The sequence below is a fragment of the Periophthalmus magnuspinnatus genome, chromosome 20 (assembly GCF_009829125.3).
Source record: "Periophthalmus magnuspinnatus isolate fPerMag1 chromosome 20, fPerMag1.2.pri, whole genome shotgun sequence".
Taxonomy (NCBI): domain Eukaryota; kingdom Metazoa; phylum Chordata; class Actinopteri; order Gobiiformes; family Gobiidae; genus Periophthalmus; species Periophthalmus magnuspinnatus.
The window spans coordinates 14,146,260-14,168,643 of NC_047145.1; the positions used below are offsets into that span (position 1 = coordinate 14,146,260).

The window sequence follows — 22,384 nt, forward strand, 5'->3', positions numbered from 1 at the left end:
TGTACAGCGAAAAACCAACTAAAATAAAAAATATCTAATGAATAAGGCTGTGAAATATTCTTGGATCATTAAACAATTTAGTATTAGCTGCTTATTTGACAAGTGTGCTAAAATCAGACCTGATTGGGATTAGAAATACAGCATGCCATGTACAAGGCAGCAATCAAGCACCCAATGTGTGATCAAAATCTGACAGAGCTGGATCATTTTCTTCACAAGATGGACAAGATAAATTTGCAGTGTGGCCTCTCAAAATAGATACAGTTTAGAGTAGGAGTTATGATTCAAAGACACTAATGTGAAACCTGTTACCTATTCACAGATGTAATATCACATTTATCGTTTGGCTATTAAAATAATGCAATAGACAACAATATCAATATCCTATTTTACAGAAGATGAAATATGCTTTGCTCCATTTTTGTCCAGTTGTTCTAAGTGGCAGCTGATGGCCAACATGTAACAATTGTTTGTATCAGCCATTAATATAAAGGGCGACACGGCAGTTGTCAGGGACTTTCATAACTCACAAAGGTGTGGACATGTCCAGCTAATATTTCAGATAGTGTTTTGTCTTAATTTGATTTAGTTACAGCATTGTAAATATTCTGAAACATAACAAGCATAAGATATGTTTAATTTACATTAGATGATGTCTATCCATATATCGACAGTATCCAAATTTAAAATAAAAATTTTGGCCCATTTGTGGATTTTAAAATGAAGTACACTCCAGTGGATTTGGAACAGAGTTTGTGACCCCTGAACCACTTACCTTGGTTGTCTCTGAGATGTAAAGCAATCTTGGTATCATCTGTTAAGTAAACAACAAAGATTAACAAAAACACAAACATCTGTATTTCATTTTTAGGTTTTCATCTCAAAAACAATTCCCAGTGAGATTACACACATTTCAGTGCACACATTTCAGTGGCCTATGTATCTTGCTCTCAAAGTGAAATTTGCCTCACTTAACCAGATTAAAAATAAATGTCTGGGATATCATACATAATTTAGCACATAGGAGCAGTCTGGGGTACAGTGTACTGGGGGTTACCCATAGAAAGCATGGAAAAGCACAATGACCCACTTCTCCAGCAAAAATCTACACACACACACATGCACGCACATACCCACACCCACACACACACACACACACACACACACACACACACACCCCCACCCCCACACACCCACACACACACACCCCACAAACACACACACACACACACACACACACCCCCACACACCCCCACACACACCCCCACACACACACACACACACACACACACACACACACATATACATTATTCAAATTGTGTGCAGGCCCTTGAAGAAATATTGCACTGAAAAGTCCATTCCAATTTTTGTTATGAAAGCCTATATATTTTTACGCCTGAAAAGCATCAGTAAATGGGATATAGTACAGTAAGCACCAGCTGGGATTTTCCGGTTCCACAAAAGCATTATGGTTATGAATATGAATCATTATAGCTGCTTGGGGAAAACAAGTAGCAGTGTATCGTATACATGGATGGCCATGTTTTTGCTCTCTAAGGGATTTCATATTCAGCTATTGAGGGTATAAAGATCAAAGAGGCTCTCTACCCTGTACACATTAGCATTGCTTCGTGTCTTGTCCAGCTGCACATTTGTGATATTCTCATACCCCACACACACTTTAGTCTGACCTTAGACCCCTGCAGCTGAAATGACAGAGAAAACAATCTGTAGTGCGTGTCAGAACATTCAAGTTTTTAGTGTCAACTTAACAACAAATACCGCCGCTTGACCTTTTGACCCCAAGAATATGAACACACATATTGTATTTGTTATTCCTGTCGCCACGCCCCGGTGTGATCTGAAGGGTTAGTAGCGGGCGAGTTTTGTGTCGCAGCTGGAGCGCACACCTCCCTGAGCTTACTGCATCCGCCTTTGTTTTAGCCGACAGTCGAGACCTTTGAGTGGACATAAAGACTGTTTAAACTTAGCCCTCACAAGATGATTAAAGAGGAAGAATGCAGACACCACCTTAGTACAACATGGACATGTGGGCTTCTAAGAACAGAAAACAACACAAAATTGTATCAGTGAGTATGTAGACTGTCTCACATTACATTAAAGGCTATACTAGACAACTACATTGTAAACTGGCAAGAAATTCATTATAGTTTGCTCGCAAAGAAAGTCACTTTCAAACTAAATTAAAGTGAATTGTAATTTGTTTGAAATACTGCAGTTTATAGTGAATGTTAAATCTAATATTCTGCTCACATGGCTAACTTTTAATTTGATAAGTGTTGCAGAATGAATTTTAGTAGCCCAAAAGTTCAGGAGAAGAGGCATGATGATGGAGATCAGTATGGGACCTAGGACCTGGAGACATGTCCATTCCAGTCTAGTACAGTCCAGTCTGGCTATTCTTCTTTTGTAGGGAGTGTTATGCCTCTGATGACGCAGGCCAAGATAACAAGGACTGAGCTGGCAGTGAGAGCCAGAACTATGATTACCCCAAATATCATCTGTTTTGTTAACTGCAACAGAATTTTCTAAACGTGACTTTTATTATGTAACATGTTGTTACATTTTGCTATATTTGAGTGTATCAAAAAAGTGGGGTTGAAGTAGCTTTACATCTTCTACTTTGAATGCAAGTTATGGCTATTCTAATCTCTTCTATGTGCACACACACTTCCTAATGCTATGACAAACATGTCACACATGGCGCTAAAAGCCTGCAGTAAATTAATCCATAATAAGGTTATGTTTGTAGTCCCTGGAATGCTGTATGTTTTCATGTCACCACAAATTGAGTTAGATACCGGTTTTAACAGGAGAGTGGCGACCGGGATGATTGGTTGTCCATTAGCGCTCTACATTCACCTTTCTCACACATAACATGCAAAAGATGACAAGTACAAGATTAACACATGTGGAGCCTATAAAGCTTGAAAGTGTATTTGTTTAACTGTACATCCCAATGGTCAAAACAATTTAGGTCTAATTCTGGTGTAATAAAATAATTGAAGGAATAAATGCAAGAAGTAAACACACTTTGGAGGTCACATGCTCTTTTCCCTCATCAGCACAAAGTCAGTCTGTTTCTTCTACCAAGGATTTGCATTAGATAACTGTGAGATTATGCTGCTGTATCATTGGGGTTAGCCTCCTGCTGGAGCTCAGGATCATGCTCTCAATACTGTATGTTTAACTGCAAGATCAAAAACAGAGCCACCCTAAGGACACTGGGACGGTAAGCCTGTAATGTGGAAGAGATAAACATTGTCTTTGCACATTGGAAAAATAAGGATCTAAACAAACAGAGCAAGGTCATAGTGGTGAGTTGTGTTTTCCTGCTTTATATTCTTACTACATAAACAAATAAACTATTATGGTCTTTTCAGTGTTATGTTTATACCGATTTTCAGAGATAATCAGCCTTAGTACAAAATATGTCTTTCAAGGATCATATGCAAACATTTAAGCATAATTTAATCAACCGTGCATCAGATTTCCTTGAGAAAACAACTGGACAAGAAAATCAAATGTAAGGTGATACTTTTCATGTGGGTTACAAAAGTGCGTAATAAAGGTAGGATGTGACCAGCAGAGCCAAGCTGCAACATACCAACTTGTTTAGACCTTTATATGGTCAAGTATAAAGGGCAAATAATAGTGAGCACTAAGTAACTGGTGGTATTAATAGTGACAACAGTCACATGATGACACAGGACAAGCCTAATTGTACACAAAAAGAAAAACATCATAATAAAACTATATGCATCATAAAACACTTTGGAAGAGCAGAATTATGATCTAAACATTACCCATGTACAAAACAATAAATGGCCAACACATTGTTGTTTAAAGTTCATAGATAAGACCAGAGGATCCAAAGAATCAGATAGAATAGAAATGTCAGAAAGGCACTTATGCTTGTGTACTTGATCAGGATGGCAACTATAATACGAAGCAGGGCTAAAGGAACATGGATAAATCAATGTCTTTGTTAAGGGTTAAGGTTAAAGCATGTGGCCTGTAATTTGGCAATCCAAAAAGTATTGTGTTGTTAGAGCATTCTGATGCAGTCGCCTCCACACTCCTTTACAAAGTATCAAATAATAGTAAGAATGTAGGGCTACAGTATGAGTCAGTTTTTGTACCTTTATATATTATCTTGTTTGTTTTTTTTTACCTTTACTTAAACAATATCCTAGCTGAATATTTTTGAGTAAAACAAGTTACAGTAGAGTTTCAGATGATTTGCTTTGCTTTGCTTTGTTTTACAAGTATTTCTGTGATAATAAATTCAGTTTTATAGATAAAGCTTTATAGAAAAAGAGATTGCGTGGATATATATTGGAGACATCATAGCCCTGATTCAATCTCCATAGTTTTAATCACTGATTCTTTGACCTCACTTGGAACACTCCTATCTGTTTATGCGTATGCCAAAAATGTCTTATAAAAAGGTGCTCATCAATACTAGTATAGAGAGTTTCCAGTAAATGCATTTCATTATCATCTTCTGGTGGCATGCATCCATTACCGTTTAATAGGAGTTGTGTGGTGTTTTGTGCAATGCAACGCTCCAGTTCTTACCTTCAGTTGGGACACTGGTGGGCGGGTAAGAGGTGGAGGCTATGTCCCCGTCTTTACTTCTGGAGGTTTTCGAGGTAGTAAAGGGGTAGAGGCTGGTGGTGTCCATGAGGTCGCACATCTTGTCCTTAGTCTAAACATGGACATTTAAGCCATTGTTATAGTCATGTTATATAATTTTAGTATAGTAGTGTCTCCTTCTGACCTCGTCCGGGCAGCTGTTGTCCACCCAGTCCTGCCGGTGTCGGTCAAAGCCACTGGAGCATCTAATAGAGACAAAAGCATCTGTTAATGAATTACACATCACACATCTCATTAGTTCAAAGCAAATATTAGTATTATCAGAAGCAATATAGTTCTCAAGGAATTATTCACATTCTCGATGACAGTCAGAGTAAACAAACTTTAACGTTGTTCCCTCATCAAAAACATGTCTGAAATTGTTTTATATGTCATCCATGCATATTGTAAGAATGATCTTGTGATCTCTCTATGGTATTATTCGAGCTTTCCTTACTATTGGCAGTAAGTGCCTATACAAGGTTCAACCCAGTCTACATAAGCCATGCACCAGCACGACCATTTTTAATCAATATACAAGAGCAAGAAACAAAACATTATAATTTCAACTTCATTCATGTATTTTTTTACACAGTGGCTGAAAGCTGAAGTGCCTGAACCCACGGTAACATGAGGAGAATTTTCACAAAACAAATTATGGACACGATTTTGAAATTAATTGTCCGCTACTCCAAACTGTTCAAGTGGCATGCAGAGCCAATTTGTTTTAATCAAGTAATCCACACAATTAAGCAACCTCTCATCAAGCTGCCTCCTGCAGACATTTCAAATACTTCTTAGAAAAAACATCTTTCTATTATTTCTGAGTGGTTATCTGTGGCTGTTGCAAAGTGGGTTTTTAGTTGGGATGATTTAACCAGCTGTACCTTATTAAACAGTAATCTGAACATAAAAAAAATAAACTTTCCACAGTTATGTCAAACTGTTTATCAAGTCATGGGAATTTGAATGACATAGTACTAAACCCAAAGGCCAGACAGTAATCAAGCCAGTAGCAATGGGGTTGTCTGGCTATAAATGGAAAAACATAACTTTGTGAACATGCCCGACAGCAAACATAAGAGTAAACATCTACACCTGGTCTATCCAACAAGTCTGAGCAACACCGCTCAAAGCAGCCTCAACCGAATCCCAAAGCTTACTATAAAAGTGCATTGTGTAACTTTTGTTTCCATGGAGATATTACTGCTTTGACCAGAATGTCCCACAGTATGGATTTATTCAATTACACAACATAAATACCTTGAACCTTAAATACCTGCGATTGGGGTTCCTTCTTCATAAATTGGACTTGTAAATTAGCCTTTCCTCCATGGAAATAAATATGTTTAATGCCATACTGTGGAATACTACAGCCAAATCAAAAACACCTCCATGGAGACAGATGGTCATGCACCCCCACTAGAAAAATTACCTAATGCATCTTTAACAATTGTGAACATCTAAGACCATCAGACCTCTTATTCTCCTGCATATTGTTATGGTAATGGATTTATATAATGGCCATTTTTTTGCTGCTTTCTAATCATCCTTGTGCCTTTATTTCCTGAAAAATACCACAGCCTCATCAGTTCGATCAGGCGAGACAGATTCTTCAGCTTAATCCCCCTCTCTCTTTTTCTGCACAGCGTCGCTCAGCCCCAGAAATGAGAAGCAGAACGAGACGCCATTTTACATTAGGTCTATTCTAACCTGTCCCCATGGAGAGCTTGTGTTTTGAGTTGTTTTTTCCCTCAGTGACACTCCTCTCTGCCAGTTGCCATGTAAATCAATGAGCCACAGGACGAGGTTTGTCATTGTAAGCAAGCCAAAATGGAAAATATCACTCTATAATTACTTTCACTGTCATTTGGAAGTACAGATTTGTTGATTGGTTGCCTTGTTGGTTTACATAACTGAAAGTGATCCAGACACTTGAATATTTACTCAGCTTCATAACAACAATTGCAAGTTGAGGCCAAAGATACTATCTCTGGCCACAAGGGGTCAGTGAAAGTATAGTATAGTTATATTACAGTATTTTTTCATGGTGAGATGTGCAAACATTGTGACTTGCAGGATAAAACATTAACACCGGAATTAGAAGATGCCTATTTGAGTCCATGTTTTATGACTTTTATTATTGTGAGATAGAGTCATTCTGCTTTGCAAGTATATATGCATTTAATTGATTCTAATAGTCAATGTAAGCCACATCTCAATGAAAAACCAAGATATATCCCTGAACTAGAGCACCTTAGCCTTAGAACTTGTAAACCATTGCCAGTCCAGGTTCACAGTGGGATATATGTCATGCTTTATTAACCCGATTTAGTAGCGGCTGAACACATTAGCTCCAGACTCAGTCAATAACTTGAGTATGAGAACGTGTTGCCCCCTTGCCCCTTATCACTCCACAGCCAGGGAAGTTCACCAGGGCTGCTCTCTTAAAATGTCATCCGCCCTTCATTAACCCTGGAGCCAACAGGCCACCACAGTTTTAATTAGTGTGTGTAACGTGTGCTCTCTGCTGTTTCAAAGAGTGGCTGAAGCCAAAGTGAGGCTGAACACGCAGATATTAACGCAGTTAGGAGTCCAATTATAAGCAGACTAATGAGAGAGCAGCACTCAGAATACACACGACTGTGGACGAAAATTAGAACTTTATGTGCTTTGAGTCTTTGTACAGGTGAATACTGAAAGCAGGCGAGATGTCAAAAAGATGTGGAAAAACGGGGAGAAAAAAATGGAAAACAAATTCTACATTATTATGATTTTAGTGGTTTTATAATCAGAATGTAATATTTATTTGAGTGTGTTTACATGTGCTTGAGTATCCCGCTTATGATCAGGTTTTCTGAGTATTCTGTCCATGTATACACAGTATCCTGATTTATTATCCTGAATAAGTCAGTATCTAGGCTATGAGAAACCAGAATACACTCACTGGGATATTACTATAATATCCAGGATACTGTGGCATGTGGACCATACTGAGCACGTGCAAACGGAAGTAACAAATACAGTAACAGCCAAAACTTTCGAAAAATGATTCAAACGTCTACCAGGGCTTTAAAACCTATTATTACATATATTCATAAATAAAATATTGCAGCCCATTGTACAATAAAGCCATCATTTAGCACCATATTTATTTCTGTGGCTGTCTGTGCTGCTCTCAGCCAAAACCAGAATAAGCCACATAAACGGGATACTCGTGTGAATATAAATGCACTCAATTGATCTAGTCCAACCCTGTGTCATAATGAAATGAAGAGTATTATAAACAACTTTCACTCTACACTACATTACATTACAATATGCCTGCTTAATTCTGTAATATGTATTAATTCCTCCAAAACTAGCAGTCAAATGTTTTATATAGGCGCCCTTCATGCATCTTCTATCTCAGAAAGCCTCAGGTAAGTCACAATAAGAAGTAAATATTTTAAACTAATGCTTTTGTTTAAGTGTGTTAGGACTTAAAGATGACCAACCTGTTGAGTCTATAGCACCAGCTACAGTTGAAGTTGATTTGCGATGAGATGCACGAGCTGCAGCTGGTGAACTGCAGACACGCTGCAAAAAGAGAAAGGTCACAAAAGGTCAGACGCACAATTTACACCCGGGCTGACCTCTTTGACAAACAGCGGAGTTCCTGTGAGGCTTAAAGGGCCTTCACACATGACAATTAGAAAAGCATGTAATTACAGCAGGTGGTCAAATATGGTCAAATCTTACTGGGCAGAGGCAGAATTTCCACAGCTGTAGAATTCGTGATTCTTGTTTTGGTCAGCTCCACGCGATGGTACTCGTAAATGGTTCGCCGTCTCACATCTGTGGGAAAAAAAGTTTTGAAAGCTGACAAACTTGATGACAAATTTTCCACCAACTAGAACAGGAAGTCCTTGAAGAGAAAGAGGTTAAGAGTAGATTCAGGTCAGACTGTGCGTTGGAAACACTTTATTTCTCTCTTTGTCTCGATGTGCAGTGTCAGTAAACAATTTGGCAGTGGACAGTGGTTGTTTCTCCAGGGAGGGGATATCAATCAGCGCAAGAATGGGGTTCTTGAGTCATCAGTTGGAAAAAGATGGAGCGCTTACTTAGATGTATCTTTGACCCTCATTGTGCTGTTGGTTTATAACTCTCCCAGGTCAGTGCGAAATGGGACGGTGCTTATCTGGGCCACGCATCTTTGCTAGAATGGCACTGGCATTAGGAAAGGACATGTGAATCTCTTTTGAATGTGAAGAAAACTGAACAGATATGAACATAATTCCTTAAGAATAGCAATATGGTATTTGATCTAAAAGCTATGTGGACTATTCAAATTTGACTCGCAGTTGAGCAAGTTTGCCCAGGTTTACTCTGACCGCGGCCCATCAGCCCAAAACATACAGGACAGGTAAAATTCTATAGCTAAATAAGCCCTGACCAAACCTAGCTCAAGATCTGAAGATGGGTCCAAAAAAAGTTGGGAACCTGTTTTAAACCACTGACAAATATGCACCAATTGAAATCCATTGCTAATGTTCCTAGTACACTTCCCAAATGTTTCTGCTGGTCGGATGTTGTTCCCTTGCAGAGCTGCTTGTGTTCATTAGCGACAGGATGAGTGATCAAAGCTACCCCAGGTTTAAGAGCACCTTCCTCTCCCCCCACAGCCCCCATGCTCACACTTCCTCTCTCCTCCAGTGAAGAGGTGATCAGGTGCCTAATGACACGAGGGAGTTCAGAGGAGGGTCAGATCCCCCTCCTGCCCTGGGACACTGATGTGCGGTGATGAGACTAGCATAACCTGGTAAACTTAAGTCCTGCTGGCTTTGGGCTGTGGGAGAAGCCTGATATGAATAATAAAATACACACAGAGTTGGAAGAATTTCTGCTACTACTGTCTACTACTGCTGCATTTGTATTACTACCAATACTGCTAAGACAATGGCTACAAAACTGCTACAATGTCAAAAATACTTAATAAACACTCAAATTCACGTTTTTACTCGAGCTATGACAATACTCAAAACAATATAATAATTAGCAAAATATAACAACTGAAGATGACAAGCAAATGTTTTCAGATAGAAAAGAAAGAACATAATCCAGTTGACATAATAATATTGTTTTGAGTACTCCTTTTAAATTTGCTTTATTTAGTAATAAACTATTACAAATGCAGATCATGATTTAGCTAGTCAAGAATAGGAAGTAAATACAGAGCTATGGGTGGTTACTCAAGCCTCAAATACAAGACGATGCAGGATTACTCAAATGTGCCAGAATTTCATAGAACTTTATTGATTGGATCATAGCTTAAAGGTAACAATGTATGATCTAAGCTGTCAATAAACGATTTCTTTTCTTTCTTCTGGGAGTCGTCTTTTAATCCACTCTGGCGGAGGAGCTCTAATGACACAGGGGTGATATTGACTATCTGACTGTGACTGTTGGTGTAGCATGTCTCGAGAAGTACACTTTAAGCCTGAGTCCTCACACAGGCCTGTTCCTGATCTCCCTCTCCTCTGTCCTCCTCTTCACTAATGTCCCGGAGTCCAGCAGACACACTGAAATGTCTTAATCCTCTCTCCCTCAGGGTTAAAATGCCTCTCGTTGCCATGGTTGCACCACAGTACTCCGTCAGGCTTTGAAGCTGGACAGCATCAAAACATGAGACAGTAGGCTTGGGGTGAAAAAATGTGTAATTATTATGAGATTTATGGGAAGACAGCAAACACTAATTGATTCATCTTGTCTTCTCAGTAAAGTGATGTACATGTGGGTCAACTCTGAGTTTAAGGTGCAATCAGTGCATACGCCATTTTCATGTTTGCCTACAAATAACCTTTACATCAGATGCTCATCCTTACACAGTTTATGTAGCGTAACTTTTGAACATGACAATCTAATGCTTCAAGTCTACTTTTATTAGCTGTGAGCCAAATTACATCTTGATTCAATCACAAGAAAAGTTTATAATAAAAAATAAACAAACTCACACTAGTGTAATGCATGGTTTTAAAAATACAGAGAACTCCATTTTCAGTCTATAAAAGATACAGCGCTGTGAAAAACAAGACCAAAACGAACATAATATTAAATCTGTCTTAATAAAACTTTACTCTAGTCTATAAAGCTCCATACTGCAAATTCAATTCCTCCAAATAGACAACATACAAAAAAATAATATTGCGATCAACAGTAACTCTATCTACCCAACAAAATGAATTGTTTGAAAGTCAAGTCTGGAAGCTGGAGGTCCTGAAGAAATGAACTACTAAACCATCCTATATACACACGGCTCAAAATGCTGATCCCCACTCTTTCGAAAGGTTAGCTTCCCGTTTCCAACCATTACCTCTCCATTATAGAGCACTTGCATTGCTATATGAATCGCCACAGTGATGAAACCTCTGATATTTGCACCCTACTTAGAAACCTGGACCATCCCTGGCTATAAATCTGCGTATAAATGACAAGTTATAATGTAAAATCTGACCTTTTTGCTGCAGAAGTGGACTAGGGTGAAATAGCACAGGACCATTAATTTTGTCTCTGAAACAAGGCTCATTTGTATCAATTTGTGTAACTATCTTGATTCTGTTTACAGTTGAGCAAGCTAAGATTTCCACTTCTACCAAGAATTGCTTTAATAGCATTTTTTTACGTTTTTGTATTTCTGATATGATTATGACATGAATAAATATTTGACAAAAAACAGAAGAACAACAGAAGAATTGCTGGGGACGTCATTCAGCTTTGACATTCCCAATATGTTCCTTTCTAGATTTCATCACCATCACACGAGCTGCAGCAGGACATTCTGATTTCATCACATTGTGTCACTGGCATCAAAGAGCCATGGCTTTAAAAGAGATCGGAGGGCGAAAGAACAAGTCTCCTAACAAGACCTTTTATACAGAATGAAAACTAAAAAGTAAAAGTAATCAAGCTAGGGGTACACCATTTAAAAAAATGTGTTGCCTTTTCACAGAGCCGCTGGGATAGTTCTGGTTCTCTCAAAAACGTGGAGCTGCACTTCCTGCTCCATTCATTGTGTATTGGAAAATAGCTGAGTTGTGCTAAAATCAATCAATATTTAAATACCAGACAGCAGACAGAAAGTTATGGATAAATAATCACAAACTGAACATCAAGACCTTTACTACAATGTAAATCCTTCACTGGAGGAAGCTTCTGTGGCTAGTGATTGCTAACTGAAATAAAAAATAATTTGTGATGTTAAAAGTACGTAACAATCGGAATGATTTTACACAAAAAAACAATTGACTTGCCATTAGATGTATTTGGATTAGGTTAGGATTAGCATTAGGTTGGAGACACAAACAGTTACTTTTATAAACACACAAGTTTCCTCCGGTTAAACGCTGACATTATTGTAAAGGTCTTTACAAGCTGTCTGTGATAATCCATCCGTAACTTGTAGTCCGCTGTCTAAAATTTAAATATACTGATTTATTTTAGCAAGACTCTGATAATCCTCATAAAGAATGAATGGTGCAGGAAGAGAGTTTATAAGAGAATCTGAACTTGCAGAGGCGGCAACGTAAAAGGGCCTATTTTGATTAGATTTGCAAATCAGGGTTCAGTTCAGAATACACATTAAACACACCCAAAAGCAATAACATATGAGAGAGCACAGAAATATGAGCATTGTTGTAGCAGTTCTAAACTGCTGGGTTAATTTTAAGTTAAGTATACCTTCTCTAAAATTATAATATATTTTGTTGTCATTATTATCATTATTATTTTGTGATTTACTGTGCAGCCATATTTCAAGGCAAAGGTTCTTTAAATTTAAACTAGCATCAGATTCAAACAAATTAACCAAAAAATTCATGAATTCACCTTTTCAGGCTTGAGCTGGTAATTTCTTCTTTCAATCCAACTGGTGTAGCTTTTCAGATGTGGTTAAGACCCAGTTCATGGTTAAACATTAGGTAAAATTTATGATCAAGATCACTGGAGAGAAGCATCTCCTGTGCATGTTCAAGATGATGGGGACTGTCACCTGGTTCAAGAATCCAACCCACAACCTCTTTCCTGAGACAGCACTGCTAAAACATCTCACCCCTACCCTCATTACATTTGTTCAATATTAAATTTGACAAATAAATGCTTCCCCATGTTATACACACGCTATTTAAATTAGTGAATAAATCATTTTTGACACTTCATTACTGGAGCAGGGCCCCAGGATAAAAGTGCCTCTAAGTTACTTGCATTTGTTTTTAATCTAATGGGCCCAAATAGCAGCCATTATGAGTGAGTAGTGAGTGGGACAGAGGAGCTCTGGAGGGGTGCCCACAGCTCTGCCCACTTTGCTCCAGGAGAGGTGCAGTGGTGTGGGAGAGGAGCTGCTGACAGGCCAGGCTAAAGCAAAACAGATGAGGCTCACTGGGATCTCTGGATACTAAACAAAGAGCCAGGGAGTACAGACTAATCATTAAATTACATCAAAATGTAAATATTAGATGTTTATTAGTGGAAAAAGACAGTAAAATTTAAAGTAGACCTGTCACAAAAATATTTCTTCAAAAAATATCACAGTAAATAAAAAAATTATAAAATAATTGTCTTGCGAGAGGTGGTGAAAGAGTTGTAACTAAAGACACTCTTAGTTGACTAAAGGACATGGCCTGTGTTTGGATTAATTTGGATTAATAATAAAGGAGATGTGGAACTGGCAAAAGCGCTCAAAATTATTAGGTTCTGGTACAAAAAAAATAAATAAAAATGCATGCTCAAAAGTACAAGTAAACAGCATCTTCATAAGTGAATAGACAGATTAAACTGTCCAGTTACTCCCAAAACTCCCTGCATATCGTCTGCTTTCATGTATATAATGTATATAAATCCTTTACAAAAAACAATTAAAGATACATTTAGTCAACTGAGCACCTTCGCGGTAACTTCACATATTATTTTGACCCATTCATTTGTAATTAGTTTTATACATTTGAAAACTGTAACTGACAAAAAGTGATTGTAACATCGAAGTTTGAGATTGAATGTAAACACTTTTCCATTGTGCAGTCCTGATTATTTCCTCATGTACATACTTCTGTTTATAATAACATGCTGAGATGACACTTACTGGGAATCTGCTGGATCTTGTGCACCACCACAAAGGCATCAGACAGGCCCACCTTCACCGGGTGATTGACAGAGCTGATCTGAGACACCTCGACAGGAATCTGAAAAAGCAATATGCGGAAATCAACTAGCATGACCACATCTCTGCCGCTCAGTCTGGGAAATAGGGACAGTCTGACAGTGCAGCAAATTCAACCAATTTATTGCTATTTTCCTGTGCAATATCAGCCTATATAGTAGTATATGGCACGAACAGTGTTTGCATTCAAAACACAGTTAAAACTACTGATTTGGAATAGTCTTATATGTAACGACTATTTTCCTTTTAAAAATGTTTTGTAGCATTATAGAATTTTAGACAAAACAAAAAACAGAACAACTATAAGAAATATAATGGACAGAAACATAATTCAAGCTTTTATTAGATCAAAAGAGACTTGGCTAGTGAGAGATGCTGTGCCATCAGTAGAAGCAGTGTAATCATGTATAATTTTGCTCTTATGTGAAAAGAACATATGAGCAAAGAATGATATAAAGGCCCTCATTATAAACTCAATTATCAAAGACGTCTTAATTATGACTGTCAGGCCATAACTGACTGCTTTTTCTTTTCTGCCACAGATAACTCTAACCGTGACACAAGCTAGCGTAACAATTATTAAAAATCTCACAGATGTCAGGCTCAAAGATAAAGCTGAGATACAAAAAAATACCTCTTTATATGCAAATATGATGCGCCCTGTGTTGTGCAGCGTGGCTTGGAAAGTGAAGCTGCCCAGGTGGTAGTGGTCCTGCAAATGGACGTGATCCCACTGCACCACTAGAGCTGTGCCTAAAATGAAAGACAAACATTGATATTAAAAAAATGCAGGTAGAGTGGATTATGGGAAATTACAATGTTAACAAATTAAATGTAGCAAGTCGAATTGTAAACCTACTTCATGTTTGTTTGGAAGATTATATCACTGAACTTTTTCCAGTGGGTGTGAGGTGACTGACAGTAAAGTGCTGCACTGATACAGATTTGGAAGCACTTCACCAGAGCTGGAGATAGCAATGACATTAACGGTGAAAAAACAAATCACACTGGGAGTTACTTTGAGCTTAAGTTGAAGTGTGAAGTCTTGACGGGAGCTGAGAAAACATCTTATTTTGAGTTTTTTTAGAGGTGGCAAAGTGGTTGTAATGGCTCCAAAAAGTGTTCCAAATAAAAGTCAAAATTTGTTCATTTGAAAAATTAAGTTTTTTTTGCGTCTTTGCATCTTGAAATTTGTTACGAGCTAGATTTATAAGAATGTTGCAATAGATGTTGCAATATTTTTAATTACATTTTTTAATTGGTATTTTGGTGTTTACTATAACTGCATCAAACAACAGAGCAGACGCTATACTGAATGCCAGGAATAAAAAAATAAAATAAAATAAATAAAAGTTCTAGCAACCAAATGAGTTGAAAAAAGTAAGGAGTGATCCTTCAAAAAGTAGTGAATTGGGAATGAGTTGGGGCAGCATGCTTTTCCAACAACTTACAGAACTTAATCAACACTGTTGTCCCTGGAGACTGCAGTCACTCCTGCCTAAGCACATTACTCTTCACACTTCTCTGACTGACTATGGACTTGAGGGAATCTATTGAGCCCTTACAGCTACAGTGATTTGGCTGAGATCCAGGGCAATAAAGGTTTGTTAACACAACTCATCCATTTCTTTGCCCCCTGGCCATGTTCAGATTTACCTCCTGTCCTGCATGGCTGGAGTGCGCAGCCGTCAGTTTGTACAGAAAACCCCAGAATAAATCAGTTGCTAATCTATGCCCCAGTGCTGGTGAATACAAACTATGCATTTTAGCAGAGAAGATTTGAAGCCCTGTAAAAATGTATGTTAATCTAGTAAGAGCAATGCAAAATGAAATGAGAGACGATGGTAGTGCTGCGCTGTGCAATAAGGAGAGAAGATTGAGTGGAGCGTTAAATTGTCGCTAACTCGAATGCCCTGCTCCATTGGGTCAAAATGAGGAGGGGACCACTACTGGTACTGCTGATATCTGGGGTTCCTTGGTTAAACTATCAAACAGAGATGGTGGGGCAATGAGACACACTAACCTTCAGTCAGTAGTAAAACAAACAAGGAAGCCCACAGACCACCCTTTCAGGCAGACTGCAATGCCACTGTGGTAGATTCATGTTCATATGGTTTATTGTCTTTTCATATACAACATAGACAAATGTATGGAAAGAGTCTGCATAGGCCACTCTGTAATTTAGGCATTTACAGCATGGTGATATTCTGTTCCAGTACAATTTTACGCTGTTGAAAACGAATGTTTAACTTGCAATTGAGCCAATAATGAGTTTTAGCTTTAGAGCTGTGCCACTTAATTGTATAGTGGAAAGATAATATAAATGTACTGCTTTAACTATCTCATATATTATATTGTAACTGTACATTCATCAGTTCACAGATATATAGCAAACATTAAAAGAATTAAGACTTAGATGTGTCATTTTATAGATTAATCACAATTTCAGATTTGTTTTTTAAATCTTTGACTTTCAATGTCAATATTAACAACTGACACACTTTTATTACCCAAAATTGACTCCTGTGAGCTTTGAGCCATGTTGTTGTTACATCATCAAAAACATACCTGGAGTTCAGTTTTGCTTCATTCAAAAATTTTGGGAAAACAGACATAACCCTTGTTTATGTCTGCTTTCCCAAAGCTCAAGATGCTGTTTCACCTTGTGATGCCATGAAGCAGCAGTTTTCAAGTTTACAACTGCCTTTTACCTTTAGTTCAGCAGAGACTGGCAATTCTAGTGTGGAAATTATCCAAATGATTCTAGTGAAGTGTGTATATGGAGTTTAAAGGTAGAGTGTTTTCCATTTGAGAGAAGAATCTAAATATGCACACATGTTAAACGTGTGAATGAAACAAAACTCCAGGTATGTTTGTGATGGGGAAACAACATTATAACATGGATCAGGAAAATAGCCTAATATAGGCCCGCTAACACAAAATATTTTTATTTATTTATTTTATTATTTTTTATTTATTTATTTATTTTAATTAGGACAGTGCATATTAATCAACATGTCAACAAATAGCATCAATGTAAATATGCCGGAATTAGCAGAATAGCTACTTTACACCCGTTGTCCTAAGGCAGGTCAAAAACAGGAAATTTAAAGAAACACAGACAAACCAAAAGTGCACATAGACATGACAACAAGTGAACCACAATAGACCATATTCCGAGTTTAAGATGTCCCAGGAAAACAAAAACACAAAAAAAAAAATATATATTTTCCAGTTTCTTCCTCCAAAATCTGAACTCTGCTCCAAACCACAGGCTTTTATGGACAGACTGGCTGTGGACCTCTCCATTAAAAAGACCCATGCTGATCATTGACCATTTGAAAGTTTAGAACTCAATTTGAATCAAAAATTGTATTATGTGCACCGTCACAAGCTAAATGTTTGGAGAATAATGATTTGTAACTGAAAATGAAACAAAAAGACCAGTATATCATTTCACCCCCTCATCACTGTTGGACACAATGCACAGTGCTGTGATTGTGAGATTTATACCATCTCAGGGAACAATTCAGACCTTTATAATGTTCACAAAGGCCCCAGTCCACCACACAACATCGACAGAGTTGATGTGTGCTGTTGTTAATGTTGTATTGGCAGGACAGTGATAGATGGACAATGTGCTGAGGAGCAGGCTGCTGTGAATCGACTGCTGTCAGTCTATGGGCCTCAGACACACAGGGCTGGTCTATAGCTCTGTCTGCAGCCCAGGGACTAGACACATGACTGACATGATGGATAATAGTCCTCAGAGCTGGTATAGGAAAAAACCTATGCAATGGAAAGTGGCAGCCTTTTAAACGAGTGGGACATTTGATAGTGTTAAGAATTCTTTGAGTTGACGTGACAATTTACTGTATATTTAACTATCTCTGTATCAAATTCTATTGAGACCAAAAACATGAACCCATAGCAAAAAATAAATAAATATATATTTATATAATGTTTTATTGGTCAAAGTTAAGATTTTTAAAAAAACAACATTTTAAAAAACTTTTATTTGCACCAATAACTGAGAAGTTACAATGCTAAAAAAAAAAAAAAAACAGGTTTGGCTGGTAAGGCTATATTCTGGAAGCTATAATAACATTTTTAGCAGTAGTCACATTTGCAGTCTCAGAGCCAGCAATTTCAACTATAATTACCATTATTCACTTAAGACTACAACTGAGCATAATCATTGTGTATGAGTTCAGTTGAGTTGTTGTTCTTGAAAGCATAATTTATTTTAACAACCAAAATTATATGTATTGTGTAATAATAAATCATACAGTTAAAATCATTACCATTGTCGAAGTAGATGACTGTGGAGTTCCTGGAGACACTGGGGTCAAAGTTCGCCATCAGAGGAGCGATGTACTGAGTAGCCGTAAGCATCCGGTGAACAACATCCCCCGTGTAGATAAAACCTATGGGACAAACACACAATGCTTTCCTTCAGTATATTCCCATTCTTCTGTCTTGCAATAATAGCTTTTTAAATGAACCCTCTTTGCAGCAGGCAACAACACTGCCCTGTGGACCAGAGTTAAAAGTGGCTCATTAAAGAACAGCCATCACTTGTCTTTGTGCCTCCACACTGCAGGGGACTTCTCAGAGCTATTAATTAGTGCCATAATCTGTGATCAGGAGCAGAAGGCAACCGAAGGGCTACAGACTACACGGGATGTGTTTATTACATGAGAAAGATACTAACTTAAGGAAAACTATTTTGGGAAATCTAATCAACTGTACACATCTAAGCTTTATTTAGTCATAAGAATAGAAAGAGTAGTGGCAATAGTGCCCCCCCCCCCCATCCCCAACTCTGAGCAGTGCATAATGTTGTTGTGTCCTTGGGCAAGACCTAATTCACTTTTCTTGTGTGAATATAGCCTCTTTTCCATTGGCACGGTTCAGCTGAGTTGCATTTCCATGCCCCAGGAAAGGCTCCAGGTCCAGAGGCAGGTCTTTGTTCTGTGAGCAACTGATGTCACCCAAACATTAAATCGTGTTTTCTTAAAACATTTAATCTAAATCATACCTGAATTTTACTTCAGCATGTCGACTCAACATTTAAGTCACATTGCCGGAAATACGGCGGTTTATCACAATATCGAGTCAGTGTTTTGTGAGAAATTATTATTTTCTGTTTATATATCCCGTCTTGAGTGTGTTTTCTCTTGTCCAGTCATCTCGTTTCCTTGTGTAGCCACAGCTTAGCTAAAACAATCTGTACTGTGCTGGCCCCCTCTTGGAGCTAGTACCCTCTGGAGTCCCCTACAGACCCCTCAAATGGAGTGGTATAAAGTTCACTTTGGACAGTGAAGACACTTCTGGTCCGTACTGAAAGTCCACTCCAAAGCAAACCAGAGGAAACAAGTCTTATGTGAGTAATCAATGATGGTCGGAGAGCAAGGAGTGAATCAATATAAAGCACGTTGGGTGTCATGGGAAAAAGAAGTGCTTGCTAGTTTGCATTGGCCTACACATGTTTGGACTAGAATCTTGAGGTAAGCTCTTGAAAGAGGAGGAGATCAAATTTCTCACAACTTGAAAAATACGCAGTCAAATCAAATGCATGTTATTTTAGTCTCCCCATAGACAAAAGATTCATACAGTCAGCAAAATGATGCTTCTAATATTTTTCTGTTTCTGCACACACAGAAATAACTTTTATTTGCTTTAGAGGAGGAGACTTGCCAGCAGGTAAAATTCTTCACGGTACTTTCTCCACACACTGACTGACACCTGAAAGTGCTCTCTGCATTTTATGACAAAGGGATGCAGCCTTGGGGCAACTGGAAAAGACATGCATAAAAAAGTACAAAAAAAAAGCTACTTGTGCAAGAATTCACAGAGGGCAAAGCTACTAAGGCTGTGAGTCTGTCTGTTCACACAGTAGGGGGTGGCAAGAGGACATCTATCACATTGTAAACCAGTGGCAACAAAACATAAGGAAAAACTTCAACTACACCTCCCAAGCATAGATGTACTGACAACATTGAGTCTATAAGCAAAACAAAGGAGGAAGAGATTTGGTTATGGTTTGTCTCTACACCAGGAAAAAGTCCAAGGATGATAGAAAATGACTGTATGTAACATTGATTTTATTGCTCACAGAAATCGTATGCAGTGTGCAAAGAAGCTCAAAGCTACATCATTGATAGACTGACTAATGTGGGCAAATAAAAAGCCATTTATAAAGTAATATTTTAACAAGAGGTGCCGTTGATTTGGAGTAAACAAAATGTTCTTGAGAAAATAGGGCCAAACGCCATAGAAAAACACTTATTCAGATGACATTAGCCTGACATTAACAAAAACACAAAAAGTCTCACTGGTGACCTGTTTTCACTACATCATCAGTGTTAGCATTTGAACAGTGCAGATTTCGCATTATTGCACCAACTGATTAGATGTGTGGAGGTTGTGATTTTTACCTTCAAAGACATTTAAAGATGCACTTTGTGACTTTTATGACAGGTTTCTCCGTGGAGATACACTGCCCGGACAAAAAAAAAAAGGTCACACACTATAATATTTGGTTGGACCGCATTTAGCTTTGATTACAGCACGCAATCGCTGTGACATTGTTTCAATAAGCTTCTGCAATGTCACAGGATTTATTTCCATCCAGTGTTGAATTAATTTTTCACCAAGATCTTTCATTGATGATGGTAGAGTCTGACCACTGCTCGTACCTATTTGCTTAGTTAAATCCAGGTGTTGACTTTTTTTTTGGCCAGGCAGTGTACCATTGCTTTAATTTGATAGTGGCAGAACCTCCGATCCACCCACCATCACCAAAAAGTGACATAATGTAATCTTTACATTTATAAGGCCCTTTAGATATTTACACTCAACTAGGCCACATTACAACATGAGGCATATTGACCTTACTCGGCCCCGCCCACTTTTGCCTCTAAACACTCCAAATCATGCTTTCTTTGTGGTGGTTCCTCCGTTTAAGAGGGAATCCTATTCTTTTCAATGGCGAATTCGAGAAAAGTTTCACCTCAAAAACATGCTAGAAAGTAGTGTTCATTTGTGTAAAATATTCTAAAATATTCTATTTTGTTCAAGTCAACACCTCACCGATTCTCTAGGAGGCTTTAAAACGGCTCTGTAGTCCGAACAGAACTTACAACTTCTGGAATAAGGTGAATACAAGTTCATTCAATTTTCAGTTGCCTATAGTAAATAGGATTTTAAAAAAAGTACTAAAGCAATGTAAAATACAAACAAATCCACAGTGAAAGATGTAATTCTATATGAATGTATTGTCCTGAAAGCAGATGCAGACATGTAGACTGTCCAGGTGTACTATCTCATCTCTACTTCAGTATCTGATGCGGACACAAACCTAATCTTCTAAATGAGCCACAATCCAGCACATTCCACCTTTTTCCCTGACAAAAACAGGCTCTTATCTCTCTTCTACAACCGCTCCATTTCTCCGTTCACTTTCAAACCACACACAAAGCAGCACATTTCATTCCTACCAACTCACAATGCAACTTATTTAACATTCTAAAGGTGGTCACAGTCTTTCACTGCGCTAAAGATGTGGCAGACATGGGGTTGGAGCGGAAAAAAATCACTAGCAGGAATTAGCAGCCCGGTTGTCTAAATCTGCACTTTATTGGATGCCATGTTTGGACAAGCTCTTTGTTCCTGTGTTTAATTTACAGGATATTTTCTGTTGATCGCAGCTGTTCTAAAGCCAGGGAAAGGCCAGGCTGGCTTATAAAGGGGAACACGCGGCATTGATGTAGTCTTGTGTCTTTTAAACACTGTATAAAAATGACAGGCCGCTTATCGTAATTAAACAGTGTGTTTTTTCTGCATATTGATGATTGCTTCATGAAATTCGGAATCATCACCTGACAGTTACAGACACAGGAAAACTGTGATTGGGAATAGTGACAATAAATACATCCATTTCCAGTTTTCAGCAACATTTGTTCATATGTTATGGTCATGTCATCTTTGTTGAATTTTTAGACCAATATATTTCAACATCATCTCACAAATAGTTCTTCTAAGATATCTCTGTAATCGCTGCTCTGTTTGGTGTGGCCAAAACAATCCTTTTTTCTTGTATCCCCTGCAGCTAGATGTCTTACTCTTCTTAAATGGAAGTCAGTTGGACAACATGGACAAAGTAAGGCTAAGTAATATATTAAAGGGGAAAAATCTGATAAATAATTAAACAAGGTATTTGTCAAGTCCTGCCCAAGCACTTTTCTGGCATTGAGTACCTAGCTAAGAATCTTTCTCCCCATTGTCCACTCCCGTCAGAGTTATGTGGCTCGTTATGACAGCAAGGACATCTGGGGTAATAATCTGCCAAATTATAATGGACTGGTTTACTGTGATAACTTATGATGAAAAAGGAAGTAGCCAAAATTAGATTAGATTAGATAACAGCAACAATTAAACAGTTCTGAAGAAGCAAATGCAACTTAAAGTAAAGGTCTAAAAAAAGTTGAGCCTTATTGGAGCATTACACTGTTTCTTACATTTATCATATTA

The 22,384-nt window shown here is 38.0% G+C and overlaps 1 protein-coding gene across 2 annotated transcripts in view; it reads right to left on the minus strand.

Annotated features, from left to right (window-relative positions):
* Positions 1-22,384, minus strand: part of plxdc2b (plexin domain containing 2b) — a 71,993-nt gene that overhangs the window by 3,842 nt on the left and 45,767 nt on the right. The window contains exons 5-12 of one of the 2 annotated variants that reach the window (XM_033985669.2): positions 18,154-18,276; positions 14,484-14,602; positions 13,772-13,871; positions 8,401-8,496; positions 8,157-8,238; positions 4,805-4,865; positions 4,603-4,732; positions 776-814 (exon numbers count right to left, since the gene is read on the minus strand). In XM_033985669.2, the coding sequence (XP_033841560.1) occupies positions 776-814; positions 4,603-4,732; positions 4,805-4,865; positions 8,157-8,238; positions 8,401-8,496; positions 13,772-13,871; positions 14,484-14,602; positions 18,154-18,276 (750 nt within the window). The remainder of the gene's footprint in view (positions 1-775; positions 815-4,602; positions 4,733-4,804; positions 4,866-8,156; positions 8,239-8,400; positions 8,497-13,771; positions 13,872-14,483; positions 14,603-18,153; positions 18,277-22,384) is intronic. The other variant, XM_055229962.1, reaches the window with a different exon arrangement.